General features: G+C 42.0%; 4 protein-coding genes across 8 annotated transcripts; 1 reads left to right on the plus strand and 3 right to left on the minus strand.

Moving 5' to 3' along the window:
• The first annotated feature begins 77 nt into the window (after positions 1-77).
• On the plus strand, positions 78-1,248 carry LOC108037090 (selenocysteine insertion sequence-binding protein 2). The gene is made up of 3 exons (XM_017113553.2): positions 78-618; positions 672-892; positions 944-1,248. The coding sequence occupies exons 1-3, from the start codon at positions 98-100 to the stop codon at positions 1,168-1,170; spliced, it is 969 nt and encodes a 322-aa protein (XP_016969042.1). The 5' UTR covers positions 78-97; the 3' UTR covers positions 1,171-1,248.
• A 2-nt stretch (positions 1,249-1,250) lies between these two features.
• LOC108037087 (gustatory receptor for bitter taste 66a) lies at positions 1,251-3,098 on the minus strand. Of its 2 annotated transcripts, XM_017113550.2 has the most exons (3): positions 2,982-3,098; positions 2,659-2,906; positions 1,251-2,596 (listed from the first exon to the last, which is right to left on the minus strand). In XM_017113550.2, exons 2-3 carry the CDS (start codon positions 2,903-2,905, stop codon positions 1,251-1,253), a joined length of 1,593 nt encoding a protein of 530 aa, XP_016969039.1. In that variant the 5' UTR covers position 2,906; positions 2,982-3,098. The 2 variants fall into 2 exon arrangements, with proteins under 2 accessions (XP_016969039.1, XP_016969040.1); XM_017113551.2 differs by having other exon boundaries at positions 2,659-2,992.
• On the minus strand, positions 3,084-5,231 carry LOC108037091 (bax inhibitor 1). 2 transcript variants are annotated; one of them, XM_017113554.1, is made up of 5 exons: positions 5,143-5,231; positions 4,937-5,088; positions 4,316-4,769; positions 3,731-3,901; positions 3,084-3,315 (listed from the first exon to the last, which is right to left on the minus strand). In XM_017113554.1, the coding sequence occupies exons 2-5, from the start codon at positions 5,002-5,004 to the stop codon at positions 3,277-3,279; spliced, it is 732 nt and encodes a 243-aa protein (XP_016969043.1). In that variant the 5' UTR covers positions 5,005-5,088; positions 5,143-5,231; the 3' UTR covers positions 3,084-3,276. The 2 variants fall into 2 exon arrangements, with proteins under 2 accessions (XP_016969043.1, XP_016969044.1); XM_017113555.2 differs by having other exon boundaries at positions 3,251-3,668.
• Positions 5,232-6,827: 1,596 nt separating this feature from the next.
• On the minus strand, positions 6,828-12,481 carry LOC108037086 (cleavage and polyadenylation specificity factor subunit 6). 3 transcript variants are annotated; one of them, XM_017113548.2, is made up of 7 exons: positions 12,059-12,481; positions 10,660-11,379; positions 9,668-9,808; positions 8,946-9,412; positions 8,199-8,498; positions 8,062-8,127; positions 6,828-7,546 (listed from the first exon to the last, which is right to left on the minus strand). In XM_017113548.2, the coding sequence occupies exons 1-7, from the start codon at positions 12,122-12,124 to the stop codon at positions 7,351-7,353; spliced, it is 1,956 nt and encodes a 651-aa protein (XP_016969037.1). In that variant the 5' UTR covers positions 12,125-12,481; the 3' UTR covers positions 6,828-7,350. The 3 variants fall into 3 exon arrangements, with proteins under 3 accessions (XP_016969037.1, XP_016969036.1, XP_016969038.1); XM_017113547.2 differs by having other exon boundaries at positions 8,062-8,130; XM_017113549.2 differs by lacking the exon at positions 9,668-9,808 and having other exon boundaries at positions 8,062-8,130.
• Between the last annotated feature and the right edge of the window lie 1,630 nt (positions 12,482-14,111).

The following is a 14,111-nucleotide window of genomic DNA, read 5'->3' on the forward strand; positions in this document are numbered from 1 at the left end:
TGTTTGCCAACACTTTTTCTTTGTTATAAGGTGTGGTGAAAATGGCTTACGCCATTCGTGCGCTTATCAACACTATGTTAGAGATGCTCAACCTAAAATGTCTCGAAACTCCGAAAAAATAAACATCATAAATCAGAGCACTTACCAGCAAATAAACAAAAAGGATGATGAGGATCTACCGACCACGAGCACTCCGCGAAGCTCCAAGTACAAAAACAAGCACCGGAAACCGGAGCAGCAAGCCTCGCTCCTGGACTTCGTCGTCAAGCCTCGGCCCTCACAGAGGCAAATCAAGGCCAGAAAAATCAGGAAACCACATTTAACCATAACAAGGAGTAGCCATATATTATCCAAACCTAAGGGTAAGACGCGTCTTGATCCCAAGACTAAGGTTTCAAAGTTAAAGAAATCCGTGCGTTGCTATCGCACTTTAAAGAGGACGAAAAGGGAAGTCGCTGAAGGGGAAGCTGAAGAAGTCGTGGGGAATTGTCCAGCGATCCATGAAGAATTAAATTCTGTGGAACAACATGTCCAGGAGCTATCTCTGAATGAGCCTATTTCCGAAGTCGATACACAACCAAAGGATATAAATTCCATACATTCCCGACGTTTCAGAAGGTTTGATGTTCTTTTTTTTTACTCCGTAAATATATATTTAAAATCACCTCCAGCTATTGTGATAATTGCACCCGCCCGCGCCTCAAGGAGTTGAGTATCCAGCTGCTCAAGGATCTGGATCGCTTCCAAAAACGCGCATTTGCCAAAAACGAGATCAAAGCGCGTGCACATGCCCGTTTGGTTGTGGGTTTTCGGGAGGCTCTGGCCAGGTTAAGGATAAACAAGGTGAAACTTCTGCTTTTGGCCACCGATTGTGAGATCTGTCCGGGAGAAAGTGAGTAAGCCAGATATTGGGAAAGCAATAAATAACAGTTTCGTTTTATAGGTGGTTTGGATGAGACCATAGAGGGCTTGAAATTTCAGTGCCAGCAGCAAAAGGTGCCCTACTGCTTCCCCCTAGTTAGAAGGGAATTATCATATGCCCTGCACAAGCGGGCACAGATCTCCTGCGTGGCCATCCTAGACTTTGATGGAACTAATGCCATATACGCTGATCTTCTCAACGAAATAGAGGATGCTCGTGCCGAATATATGCGCCGTGTTGCTTCGTGAGAGTTTATTTAGTGCCAAAGACAGAAATAAAAGTGCGAGGAGGTGCTCTAAATATTAAAAAAAAACATTAGCACAAAACTTTAGCCCGTCGGTGTGAGCATGGTGGTGGTCACCAGGTCATGCAGCGTGGAGCTGCCGTTATCCATATCGGTGGCGGCACCAACCAATCCGGCGGTATCGTTTAGCGAGTTGAACGTCTGGATGGCCTCTTTGGCCTGCTGGGCGGCCAAATTAAACTGGATCAAAATGATAAGGTAGCTGGTGATCCCGCCACTCACGCCATACAGTGTCTCCATGTCCAGGGTAAAGAATCCGCAGGCGGAAAAGTCCACTGAGTGGTTAAGCAGCTTCAGCGACAAGTGGTTTACTATTTCATAGAGGAGATTGTCATCAGCCACCACACCGCACTTGTGCAGACTGATTCCAGTGCGCTTGGAGGCCTGCGAGGTCTTCCAGCTCAGATAGATAAGGTACACACACTTTCCGGACGTGTAACTCAGGACGATGACCGTGATAAAAGGATTCTTGGCGGAGCGGAATAGAGACGGAATCGACTGGAACTGTGTGGCACAGTAAAGGAAATACAATTGAGCCGTAAAAATAAGAAATCCATACGCCATCAAGGACAGAATGGGATAGCTCCACAGCTCGTTCATGGCCTTGCCAATTTCGCAAATCTCGTCATGCACCTGACACAGATTGTTCAGCTTGTCCTCTACTTTAGCGGCGTTTCCCAGCTCGCTTTCGTGGACCATGTTGGAGGCTAGGGGGTTCGGTGGAGGTTTTCCGGTAGCCGCATCGATCTGTTCCCCGAAAGAGTTCATTGAGTGGGCCACTGGGGCCACCTTATTTTTTCCCGAGCCAGACACCGAATTTCTTCCAATTGAACCCATGTCCAAGCCTCCAAGTTCCTTGTACAGATACTCCAGATTGCTGTCATACTGAGGCGGCTGGGAACTGTCCAGCTGAGGTGGCGTCTCCTGGTCGCCTTGGAGCCACAGCTTATACTTCTCGTGGGTAGCCACCAATTCCTCCAGCGTGGCGTTGATGGCCTCAAAACGCTCTTTCAAAGCATAAAGCGAAACAGCAAACCAGATCTTGTCCAGCGTGTTGATGAAAGTGGGAATAGCCGACACGACCCACAGCAAAGACATCCACTGGGAGTAGTCCACTAGCTTGAGGTAGGTGGCCAGCAAAATTGACAACTCAAAGATGACCGTCATAACGAGCATGATCCGGATGCGCCGACCAATAGTACTGTTGTCCATCACACACTTCTCCTTGTAGAGACGCTCGTCCACCAGGCGGATCCGTTCGTAAATCTCACCAATCCTGCCCTGGTTTCGTAATGCGGTCAGCTGGTCGGTGGCCATCATGATGAGACCAATATAGGTTAGGAACAAGCCAATCACGAAAGTCAAGGTGCCTGAAAAGGAAAAATAAAAAGGTAAATGAGTTTACCCCTTCCACGGTTTGTGCTTCACTGACTCTGCGAGGCCTTGAGCGTGCGGTCCTCCTCCCCAAAGGAGTAGATTAGAATATTATAAAGCAACACGTAGAGGATAAGTGTGCCAAGCATGTAGAGCATGCCATTGCGAGATTTCTCCATGAGATTCCTTGAGCGAAACTTCTCCAGATCTTGCGGCAAAATCCCGGCTATCTTTGATATAAAGAATAGCTGCTGGAACTGCTGCAATAGGGGTTGCACTGTATCCGTATCCTCCGTTTGCGCCATCCTGTCCGTTGGAAATTAAAACTTCGAATGACCAACTTCGGACTACATTAAGCTATTACTTGCAGCTTGCACTTACCCTAATTAAATGGCCCTACAACCCCCAATCGATATTATCAACATGGTCAATCTAGTGCGCCATGTTTTGTCAACTTCATTTATGGCTATAATGCGGATGAGCTGACTTTTTGTGGTATTTATTAAATAGGGAATTTCATGGGTTTTATATTGAACAGTTGTATGTAAATTTAAAGCCAAATGTACACGGCCTTTATTTTGTATGCGAATAAATTTTTAGAAAGAGAAAACTGCCAACCGCCCTTTGCCTTGTCAGATGTTTTTGTTTTGGTAGTTGGTATTGCTTAAAGCTTGACTTAGTTTCTCTTGCGACGTTCATTCTGTTTACGCTCCTCCTGCAAGAAATTGAAGGTATTACTATTGATTTACCATTGTTTCCAAAGCAAAGGTCATAAATATAGTTTCACAAACAGCTAGAAAACTTTGCAAAAAGTTTTATTCGCAGTTCCCGGAAATAAATATACTTCCCACAAGTGCTTAAAAAAGACCTAGAGATCCTAGCCTGACTTTGTGAAAGTATACTTATTGCCTCGGCTGCACGAAATACCGTTTGAAATAGATTTTCACAGCGAATTTTAGTTTGGAAAACTTTTGCAAAGTGATTACCGACTGTTTTTGGATTATCTGATCGAGATAGTTCGGACGATTCGCTTCAGCATGAATCGCTTTAAACCATGAAGGTCTTGAGCTGAGTGAGGTGGCTATATAGCAACTGATCGGTGAAATAAGCCCCAGCCCAGGATAACCTACCTTCTGTGTCAGGATAATCAGCAAACGGCGGAACATGCTCAGCACATCGAAGAACAGATCCAGAGCATGCTGCACCACATCTCGGTTTCCGTTCCGGCACTTCTCAACAATGTTCTGGGTGTCGTAGACGATGAAGGCAGCCATCACGAAAACTCCCACGTAGAGTTGAGTCTATAAAAAGGAAAGATATTAAATTAAAGATTACAGTCAGCTGCGTTGAAAGATATAGGACGAAATGGATTGTCGCATTTCACAGACCAATGCAAACCACAAACATACCCACTATATAAAACTATAAATATAATAAGCTCTACCTGATAGACCCATTAATGCAGTTAATAATAATATGTATGTATGTATATTATTTCTACGGAAAATGTATGGCATTTATCATTGTTAGGGTTTTGCCTCACCTTCCCTAATCCGCATATTTAGAATTATAGCACAAACTTTCTTATCTTAACTTTTTCTTTAAGATAAAGATATAACTATTTATAAATATGATAGGAGCTAGAAATTGGAACCTATTTTCGCAGCTTAAACAGCCTTTAAGAAGAGTTACAGCATAAAGAAATTTCCACTCACCACTTGCACGAAGTAGGACTTAAAGACCATGTTGAAGAGACTCAGAAGAGCCATGGTGTTGATGACGCTGACCAGCATCCCGCCCAGATAGAGGTACTTGCCCTGCTCGGCCAGTAAAGCCGCCAAGGAAAGCGAGATGAAGGTGACAAACGTGCCGGTAAGGGCCGAGAGTATAATAGCCGGATTAATACTGCATATATAGCCGAGGAGCGGTCCGAGGGTCTGGCCAGAGCAGAATCCGAATGCATATAGCATGCTTAATCGTGTGTAGTAGTTCTTGCCGTCATCTTTGTAGAAGTGCAGGCCCAAGACCAGGATCAGTGTGGCCACCGCCGCCAGGACTCCAAGATCGAGGAAGTCGCGCATCTGGAGCAGGGCTCCCATTGCCGTGGCGGCGGCAGTGCTACCCAAGACCATGTAAACCTTGGACAGGTGCTCGCGCACGTAAGGCTCACTGGGGGAAGAGGAGGAGGAGGTAAGTATACCATTAGGTTCAAGGTCTATCGATTCGGTGTACGACCAACTGTTGATGTGGTTGGATACCAAAACAACACGTCAGTGTGACGCAGTTGGACCCCAGACTTTGGGGACTGCGATGACCCATCAGCATGTAATACTTACTAACGGTCGCCGAGGCCGTTCATGAACGTCTGGAAACGTTCATGAATGAGATTTGCAGTGTCTGCCATTATGGTCTTTCTTTTCTGGCACTTGCTGTTCCAATTTTCCGGTTGTAGCTCAGTTTCTCGATCAAACGGAGGAGTGAATGTGAACTGTTGAGGTCGAAATATTGAAATTGACTGTTTGTTTTGTGGTGCCTACTTTACCTCGTCTCTTGTTTCTCGTTTTACTTTCTGTATTTCACAAAATTTTCTTCGCCTTTATCAGGTTTTAGTGTTGGGTAACTCTGCAATTCCTGCAACAATTGATGATAATTTAGCTCTTTACCGCTATGCCTAGCTTTTACTTTTTAAATTGGATCTTCCTCGATATTGTTTCTTAATTTTATTCAAATCTTATTTTGGATTATTCAGCGATACTTTTGAATAATTTTTTTAAGCAACTAGAACTTTCGAAAAAAGTAAAAGCATTCAATATTTCTAAACGGTTTAAATATATTTGAATATAAAAACACATATTTTTCGTTATTACCATTAGAAATATGATGAAAGTACATTTAGCTAGAAAAGTCAATGTTCCGTTAACACTGGTGATAAGAAATTGTTTTGGCTTCTTCCACCTGCGTTAGTGCTGGGTAACGGTTACATCTTCGGAACCTTCCAGATGATTATATCAATGACGTGTTAGCTGCGCGCAACCTACTTTCCATTTGAAAAGTAACGAAGTTCGAAACGTCTAACAATATAGAATTTTATTTCGCGCTTAATCCAAACAAATCAATTGAAGTATTTTCTAAAAACATAGTCAAAAGTTATAGGTATTTTTTAAATCATAAACTATGGCAAGGATTTGACTTTAGATCCGATTATTTGTTTGAAAAACAAGGGATCTCCAGAAGGTTTACAAACTTTATATTGGGTCCCATTGGAATAGGACAACTTTACCTGATTTGGCATGACTTAACAGACAGTATTCGTTTCTATATGTAATTTCATATGTAGTTTGTTTCATCAATATCACAATCACATTTAAAAATTGTAAGCTCATAATACTCATAACACCTTAGGCTCTCGCTCTTCGGAGAGTTACAGGTACTTTAAAATCGTAGACTTGCGTTTACAGAGGTGCAATTGTAATTCGGGATTAGTGCGACATGATCTTAGTCGAGTATCGTTTACAAAATGTATGTACAAATAAAAAGTAAAGCTAAAATTTAAAAAAGTAAAATGTAGATGATACAATTTGAGAGCTAAGTTGTGTAAAATGAGCCGCGAGTATTACAGTATCACGGGAGGAACTGGATAGCTTTGTTCATATCTTTGAATCTATGTTAGGAACTACATCAAATTCGAGCGTTAGTAAAGTAAGCTACGCTAAATGCGGTTAGGACGTGTTTATAGAATAATTTTGTCTAATAATTATGATATCCGGCCAAAGAAATCACACACTCAACTTAATCTATACAAACATATTTCACTATGGTTTCCACATCCGTTTTTGTGGATGGGATCAGTCGGCATTTAAATGCTATAATTCCACTCACACATAATCACAGGCACACAAGTATATACTACTTAAATTTATATGATAAATAAAAACAAGTTTAAACAAATGCATGGGGAATGTTTACAACAAAAGAATCGTGAAATCTTTGAAAATACATTAGGGCTAACGATTTTCAGCCTCAGTCGGCGGAATGATTTTGTTAATATAACAATTTCAATTTTAATTGCACGCACAAGTGCAATAATTTTGGCATTTTTACATACAATTTTGTTGTACAATTATAAATTCTTTAACTAATAAGATTAGGTTTGGTTTTTATAATAAGAGTACAAAAAGACACACAATTCAACACAGTTTTTTATAGATGTTTTTTTTTCTGGAACAATTCTTTTTTCATACGTTTATGTTTTATTAAATAAACCGAAATTTTAGAGTACAATAATATTGAAATTCTGCTGCGACGGAGTTGCAGGATTGCTAGTTGTTTGTTGTTTGATGATCCAGCGCCCATCAGTGTCTAAAATGTCCCATGCTGACTGTCTCGTTGCCTTCTCCACTGATCCACGTACTGCTAACTTCGCTGTCGGTATTGCTGCTAGCAGGATGCTGGGATGAGAAGTCGGAGAGATCCAGAGACAGTCCCCGTCCGTCGTTGGTAAAATCTTGTCAGCATTTCGGCTTATTTTAGTATGTCTAGGAGAACTATGCTGTATGCCATATTCATATCCTACGTATTGGTAATGTTAGATACAAATCGAAAATCTGTTAATTGTGGCTAGCTTGTCATCCCACCAAGCTGCGGCTTATGGTTTGTTTATAGAGTGTGTTTAGTTATCTTTTATCTGTGTTTCATCTTTACTCTTGATTACGATCCACTGGCGCTGCTCGAACTACTTCATTTACGGCAGTCAATGCCGGGAACGGTGCTCCTCTCGCCTGTCGCGATCGCGCTCCCTCTCGCGGTCACGGTCCCGATCCCGGTCGCGCCGCTCCCTGTCCGAGGAGCGGTATCGTTCGCGGTCCTCATAGTATCGCTTCGATGATGGCGCCTCTGCAGCCTCGGCGACCACCGGCTCCGGTGACTTTCGCGGACGAACCGATCGGCTGTTGTCGAAGAATGGGATGCAAATTAACTTCTAGTTTACACTTGAATTAGAAAATTATTCGCCTAGCTGCCTTCGTATTAAGTTTTTTCATTTATAATTTTCAGCTTATTTAGTTAACACATTTCAGAGGAAGGTTTTTAAATTTAATATATTTAGAGTTCTTTGCAAAGAACTGAAAAGCTACTTAATGATTGCTTAACATTTTTGTAATTATCTAAATTAAAGGCAAAAAACGAATCAAGTAATATAGTCTTTTTATAATAAAGGACAAGTATTATATGGACAATTAAGTTTAAAATAAACGTCTATCGACTCGACAAATTTACAAATTTAAATTTTTTCTGAGATTTACTGCAAGAGTACAAATATATCAGAAAATCGGTTTTAAAATCAAATTTTATTGATTGAAATGATTATGAGAGCAAAGTTATCAAATGTAGGATAATGAATAATTTATCTGCAAATTTCAAATGAGACAACGAGGCGAATTTTATGCAGTCGAATCTGTTTTACCTGTCATCCCTGTAGTGATCTGGAGCCTGACGTTCCCTTTCTCTGCTGCGTGACCGCTCCCGATAGCTGCTGCAAAGCAATACAAGTTTTATATATTTTAAGGTGAGCATTAAAAGACGTGTTAATATTGAGCTTACCCGCCATCCCGCTCACGCTCGCGATCCCGATCACGCTCCCGCTCCCGAGAACGCTCGCGATACCTGGATGTGGAACGCTCCCGCCGCTGGCGACTTCGATGGGATCGCTCCCTGGACCGCGACCTCTCGCGCCTATTGTAGCTCTTGGCCTCGATGCCGTGCAGCGTGTCCTGCAACGAGCTAATCAGGATCTTGCATCGCTCATCGTGCGCCACCTTGGACTGTTTGATCAACGAAATGGCTGTGACCAGCGTTTCAATAGCGCTCGAATATTCTCCAGCGGCCGCGTCAGATACAGCTCTGAAATCAAATAATCGGAATGAATAAATTAGCATACCAACGGGGCTCGAAAGCATTAAAAAAATCCACAATTCAAACAGATTGTGTGAATGAATTTCTTTACCTACTTTTCTATGCGCATGAATTTTAATTGTTAATAGCTACTGCGGTTATATTTGGAAAATTCATTCAGCTGGGCATGGGTTTATCAGACCTTATATGCAGGCCTTATTTTGGTTTTACCTTTTTTTTCGTTTTGATTTTAGTTAGGAAACCGGTTTTTAAGCATTATATAACAATTTAACAAAATATGTGTACATATTAATAAGTCAATTTATTGACAATTTCTGTTAACGATAATGGGAATATCGGGTAAAACATTCAAAAACAATAGATGAAAAAGGCGAGCCTGATTGTTTCATTTAAGTTAAATTGAGTATGTCAAAAATTGGAAGACTTAGCACTCACCTGGCGATAGCTGAACTGCTGACTGTGCGATTTCTGCTCATCACCTCCTCAAACTCCACCTCCGTCAGTTGCGGACCCATCTGCTGAGGATCGGGAAAGGGACCCGGTGGCTTACCCTGCGGTGGCGGCCAAGGACCGCGCGGTCCGTGCTGAGCAAACTGAGGCGGCGGTCCGTGCTGCGGTGGCATGTTCATGCCCTGTTGCGGTGGCATATTCATGCCTGGCTGCGGTCCGGGGGCTCCGTGGGGCGGACCACCCATGCCCGGATGCTGGGCAGGGCCGCCGGGCTGGTTGAAGAACGCCGGATTCACGTGGGGAGCGGGGGCGCCATGCGGTCCGCCTGGACCTTGCGCTGGGGGAAGGCCGCGTGGTGGACCCTGCGGCGGGAAGCCGCCGTGCATGGGCGGACGACGCCAGTCGGGACCCGGCGGACCCCTGACGGGCATGCCCATGGGTCCTCCTTGGAACTGCAAGGTAAAATATATGGGGATTAGTTACTGTTCCGGAAGATCAAATAAATATTCAGGCGAAAATATGAGTGGATGTTGCATGGGCTGATCTGTGAAATTACTTTAAATGTTCTGAATACATCGCTTAAGACTAAGTTAACTATGGTTAACTTATGTTCTGTTAGTCTTCGTTTCTCTCTCTCTTTCTTGCTTCGTTAGAGTAGATAGTATGGCATAGATTATAGGAGGACTCAGTGCTTTGGGGATTGTTACCATTGGTCGTTGCGGCGGTCCGTTCGGTGGACCTGGTCGTGGTCCGCCTGGCCGCTGACCTGGCCATTGGCCCTGCGCTGACGGATACCGGGGTGGCGGCTGTTGGTTGCCCATAAGCCCGCCTTGCGGATGCATCGGCGGCTATATTTATACGTATTACGTTTTATGTTGGAGTAGTAGTTGTTGTTGTGGGGTAGAAGTGTGCGTAAGCGTTGTCAAAGACATGGAATAGAACATAAATCGTAATACATAAACATTTTAGATAACAATAGCGGGGAGTTTTACAATTACAAATACTCGTAAGAATATACATAAAGAGAATTAAATCAAAAGGTATAGCTTATTAAGGAAAGCCAGGGAGACACTTAATGCCTTTCTGGCTCTCCATTTCAATTTATTACATTTTTTCTTGATTTTGGGTCTATAACTAAGTTTAAAAAAATTAAGAGAATACAAAATGTCTTAAGCTGAGATGTGCTACAAAAATTGCTCTGAAATTACTAGTAAGTAAACCGAAATAATTTATTATGTATAGTACTTAAAATCATAAACAACAACAAACTTAGTATGTACGACAGCTTGAGTTTATAAATTAACAAAAGCAATGGGTATATTTCAGATCAATCAACAGAATTGGTACTTATCCGTTTATAAACCACATATCATGTCGTATATTTTGTTTCTTAATTTGTAGGATGGCTTGAGTTTAGTTTATAAATTTACAAAAGAAATATGAGAAACGTTTGGATATTCATATCGATCAACAGAAATAAGGCATATATTCGTTTATAAACTACAAATGAAGTCGTATATTTAGGTTTTCTAATGTTACTTAAATAAGAAAATTTTGCATTCAGAACAATTTTGATGAAAATCGGAAAATAATAAAATGTGTAGGAATGTAGAAACCAAACAAATTAGACCCGAGCGGTATTTCTACGAAAAATGAGACCTAATAGGGGAATGCGGGGGCTAGCGAAATGGGAACACACCTGCATGCGTGGAGGTCCGGAGTTGGGTCCGCCCACCTGGGGCACCTGCGACATGTGTTGAGGCCGGTACGGACCCGACTGCATGATGGTGTTCATCCCCCGAGGCGGGTGGCCAGGTGGTCCGCCTCCCTGCGGTCCACCCGGATGTCCGGAGGGCATTGGTCCGCCGCCCATACTTGGCGGTGCCGGACCCCTCGGCGGTCCATTCTGCTGCGGCGGCGGCACCGGTCGCGTCTTCTGCAGACTCTCGAACTGGGTGAGCGCCTGCTTGCTGGGGTACGTTACCACCGGCGCCTGGCCATGCATCTCCTTCTTTGGCAGCTGGTCGAGCACGGCACGCAGACTGGACTCCGAACCGAGCGAGATGACGCTGAAGCCCTTCGACTGACCATTGGCCCGGTTCTCGAAAAACTTCACCTCCTGCAGATCATTCACACCGATGTCTCGCAGCGAATTGGCGATGTCCTGGTCAGTGGTCCACCAGGTGAGATTGCCCACATACAGCTGGTAACGGCGGTTCATGGTCGGAGTAAGACTACCACCGCTCTGATGGTAAACTCCATTAGGACCGCCTGAAATACGTTCGCCAGAATCCCCGGAGCCCGGTCCGGCGGCTCCATCAGCGGAGGGCGTGCCGCCGCCCCCGCCACCGGAAGCGGCCGCCTCAGTGGGACCGCCTATGTCATCGTACAAGTCCACGCCATCGCCACCAAATTCGTCCTGTCCGGAAAAAGAAAGTTAGTGTTTGGGTTTCTAGAAAAGCTGATTGATTTGTTTCAAGAAAAACTAAGAAACTCGCATAAATCTTGGTTTAATATATAGATAAACCGTTCGTTAAATTCTTTTAAGAAATTTGAGTTTTTGTTTATGTGACCGTAGCGTAATCGTATAAGGTAGGGTGGATCGATTGGTCTAATAAAAAACGCTTTACATTGCAAAATAAATTGGGGTTTTAAGCCATATGTCGTCAGTCACCAAAAAGGGAAAAAAGAGGGTTATAATAAGTATAACGCTACATAACGTCTTTCAACTGTATGTCAACAGATTTCTGGAACCCACCAAGAACTCCAGCCAAGATTAGTGTAAATAAAAATTAAATGCATTTGTTTTTATGCTATCTCTCAAGCTAAGTTATGTTATAACAATTAAAAAGTCTACCATGTGTTTGAGAGATTAGTTAATGTTATAAACAAGATTTAAGAACTCTAGTTTCTAAGACACCATGTCCTTTAGTCGCTCTAACCAAGACTTAGGAACTCTAGTTTTTGGGAAACCATTGGTTTGAATCCTCTCAAGACACGGCATTCCACCCCCTAACCACTTTTCGGCACATCGATCCACCCTAGTGTATACATACACACGCGCGACCACAAAGAGACTCCTTTTCTCGTATGCTTACCTGAGCCTGCCCGGCAAAGTCCTTGTCCAGGTCCTCCGCGTACAGATCCAAGACCACGTCGGCCATGTTCAGCCGGAAAAAGTGCTCTCAAGACGTATTAACAGATATTTCGCCGCTTTTCCAACTTTCGCACGCACACAAACACACTCGGTACTCGTTCCGTCTTTGTCGCACTCGCGCTTCGTACAGTTTTCAGAGCAAGCCGGAGCAAAACCGGCGTGCTGCTCCTGGCTTTTCCCGGGAAATCACTCCCTCTCAACAATTAGTAAGGTAATAACCTTTGCACGCTATCGTCCGTGGGTGAAATCCAAAGCTATTTACATTCTACTCGCGAACGAACTATTTTCTCCAATCTTGCGAAAAAATTGTCAGCGTAAAATGGCGGAGCGATATAGGTAAGAGGTGGGAAAACATCGATGCCAACATCGGGTTAATCGATGTTTTCATAATATCGGTGATATCGATGTTTGGCCAGGTACAACCAATGTTTATCCATCTGTATCTGTTATCGATAATCTCACTTCAGTTCTTGTTAGGGGTGAAGAAATATCGATATGTGCGTCTATGGATGTTTTCGATTATTTTAAGAACACTGATGTTTCCAAAAATGACAAATGCAGTTTAAGGGACCGCCCCCATTCCCCGTTTCAAGAAATCGATTTTTTTAATTTAATTTGAACCTAGAACTATTCAAGAATGTGAATTTGAAATTTTCAAAAACTTTGGAAGATATAGCAGACTTATGGTGAAAGGTCAGGCGACGGTGAGAGCTTTTTTGTTTTTTTAATTTACTGATTATTATTTGCTAATTTAAAGTTCATAGCTGCACTTTTATTATGTTTTTTCGTAAATTTTTGTTCTAAAGCCTAGTACTCAGATCGACAAACGAGTACGCTAGCGTAAAAAATCTTTTAATCTTACCAAAAGTCGTCAGATCACCTAAATTTGTTGAGAAGTTCATTTCGAAATTCAAATGTCGTATTTGCGGGAAAGAGCCTTTAAAATATATTATCAAGTCAGTTGGCAAGACAAGTTTGCCGTTGTACAAAGAAATCAAAAACAATACAATTTAAATTTAACAGTTGCTTTATTTAATTTACTGATAATTCTTTGCTAATTTAAAGTTATCCTTTTATTTTTTCTGCATTCTGCCTAAAAAAGTTTGTTGACAAGCCTAGTTCAAATTCAAATGCTCGAGGGAAAACATTTGACGAAGTGAACGCCATGTTTGCCTCTCGCCTTTAAAATATAGTTTTTTATCAGAGTACTACTTTGAGCTGGAAAATCATTGATGTTTCCATCGATGTTTCGATGTTTTTAAGGAAACATAAATGAAACAATACATCAATTCTAACTAAATTTAACAGTATATTTTAGTTTCTTAATTATTGATAATTATATCAAAAAGGTGTTTAAAGTTACCAAGATTTGCTGCCGTGACGGTTATAGTGTTTTTTCGAACATCGATGTTTGAAAACCTCGATGTTTAAAACAGTTTTGAAAAATCGATGATCTACATCGCCGATGTTATTTCCAGGACTAATCTGAGTACTAGGCCTTATTCTATACATATATGTATATCTATGGCATGAACTAGGATAAATGAAATCGGTGAAGATCTTTTTTAGTTTTCACCTTGAATTGTGGCTGAAATAAGGCGATTTAAAAAATTTCAAAGGTCCGCCCTTATGTTCATTTTTGTGCGAAATTAATAATCCTAGTTCATGCCAGAGCCAAACATGCTCTTTTCCTAATCCCGTTCGAATTTTTGGTTTCAGATGTTCCAGGGAGCCGAAATCACATGCGCCGCCGAAAAGAAGGTCTTTTGTTTTAATGACAAAAAACAGCAATAAAAAAAAATCTGAATAAATAAAAGGGAGCAGCAATCCAAACACACTACATATTTTTTTCAGCGAATTTACTTAACTTTTGATTTTTTATGCGTCTCTGTGCCTTGTGCTTGCATTTTGCAAAGAAATAATTGACAGCATAATTTTTTTCAACATGTTTTATGTTGAAATATGCAATTTTTTAAATCTATTTTAGTAGCCAA

Source organism: Drosophila rhopaloa, unplaced genomic scaffold (genome assembly GCF_018152115.1).
Source record: "Drosophila rhopaloa isolate 14029-0021.01 unplaced genomic scaffold, ASM1815211v1 contig_163, whole genome shotgun sequence".
In the NCBI taxonomy this organism is placed as follows: Eukaryota; Metazoa; Arthropoda; class Insecta; order Diptera; family Drosophilidae; genus Drosophila; species Drosophila rhopaloa.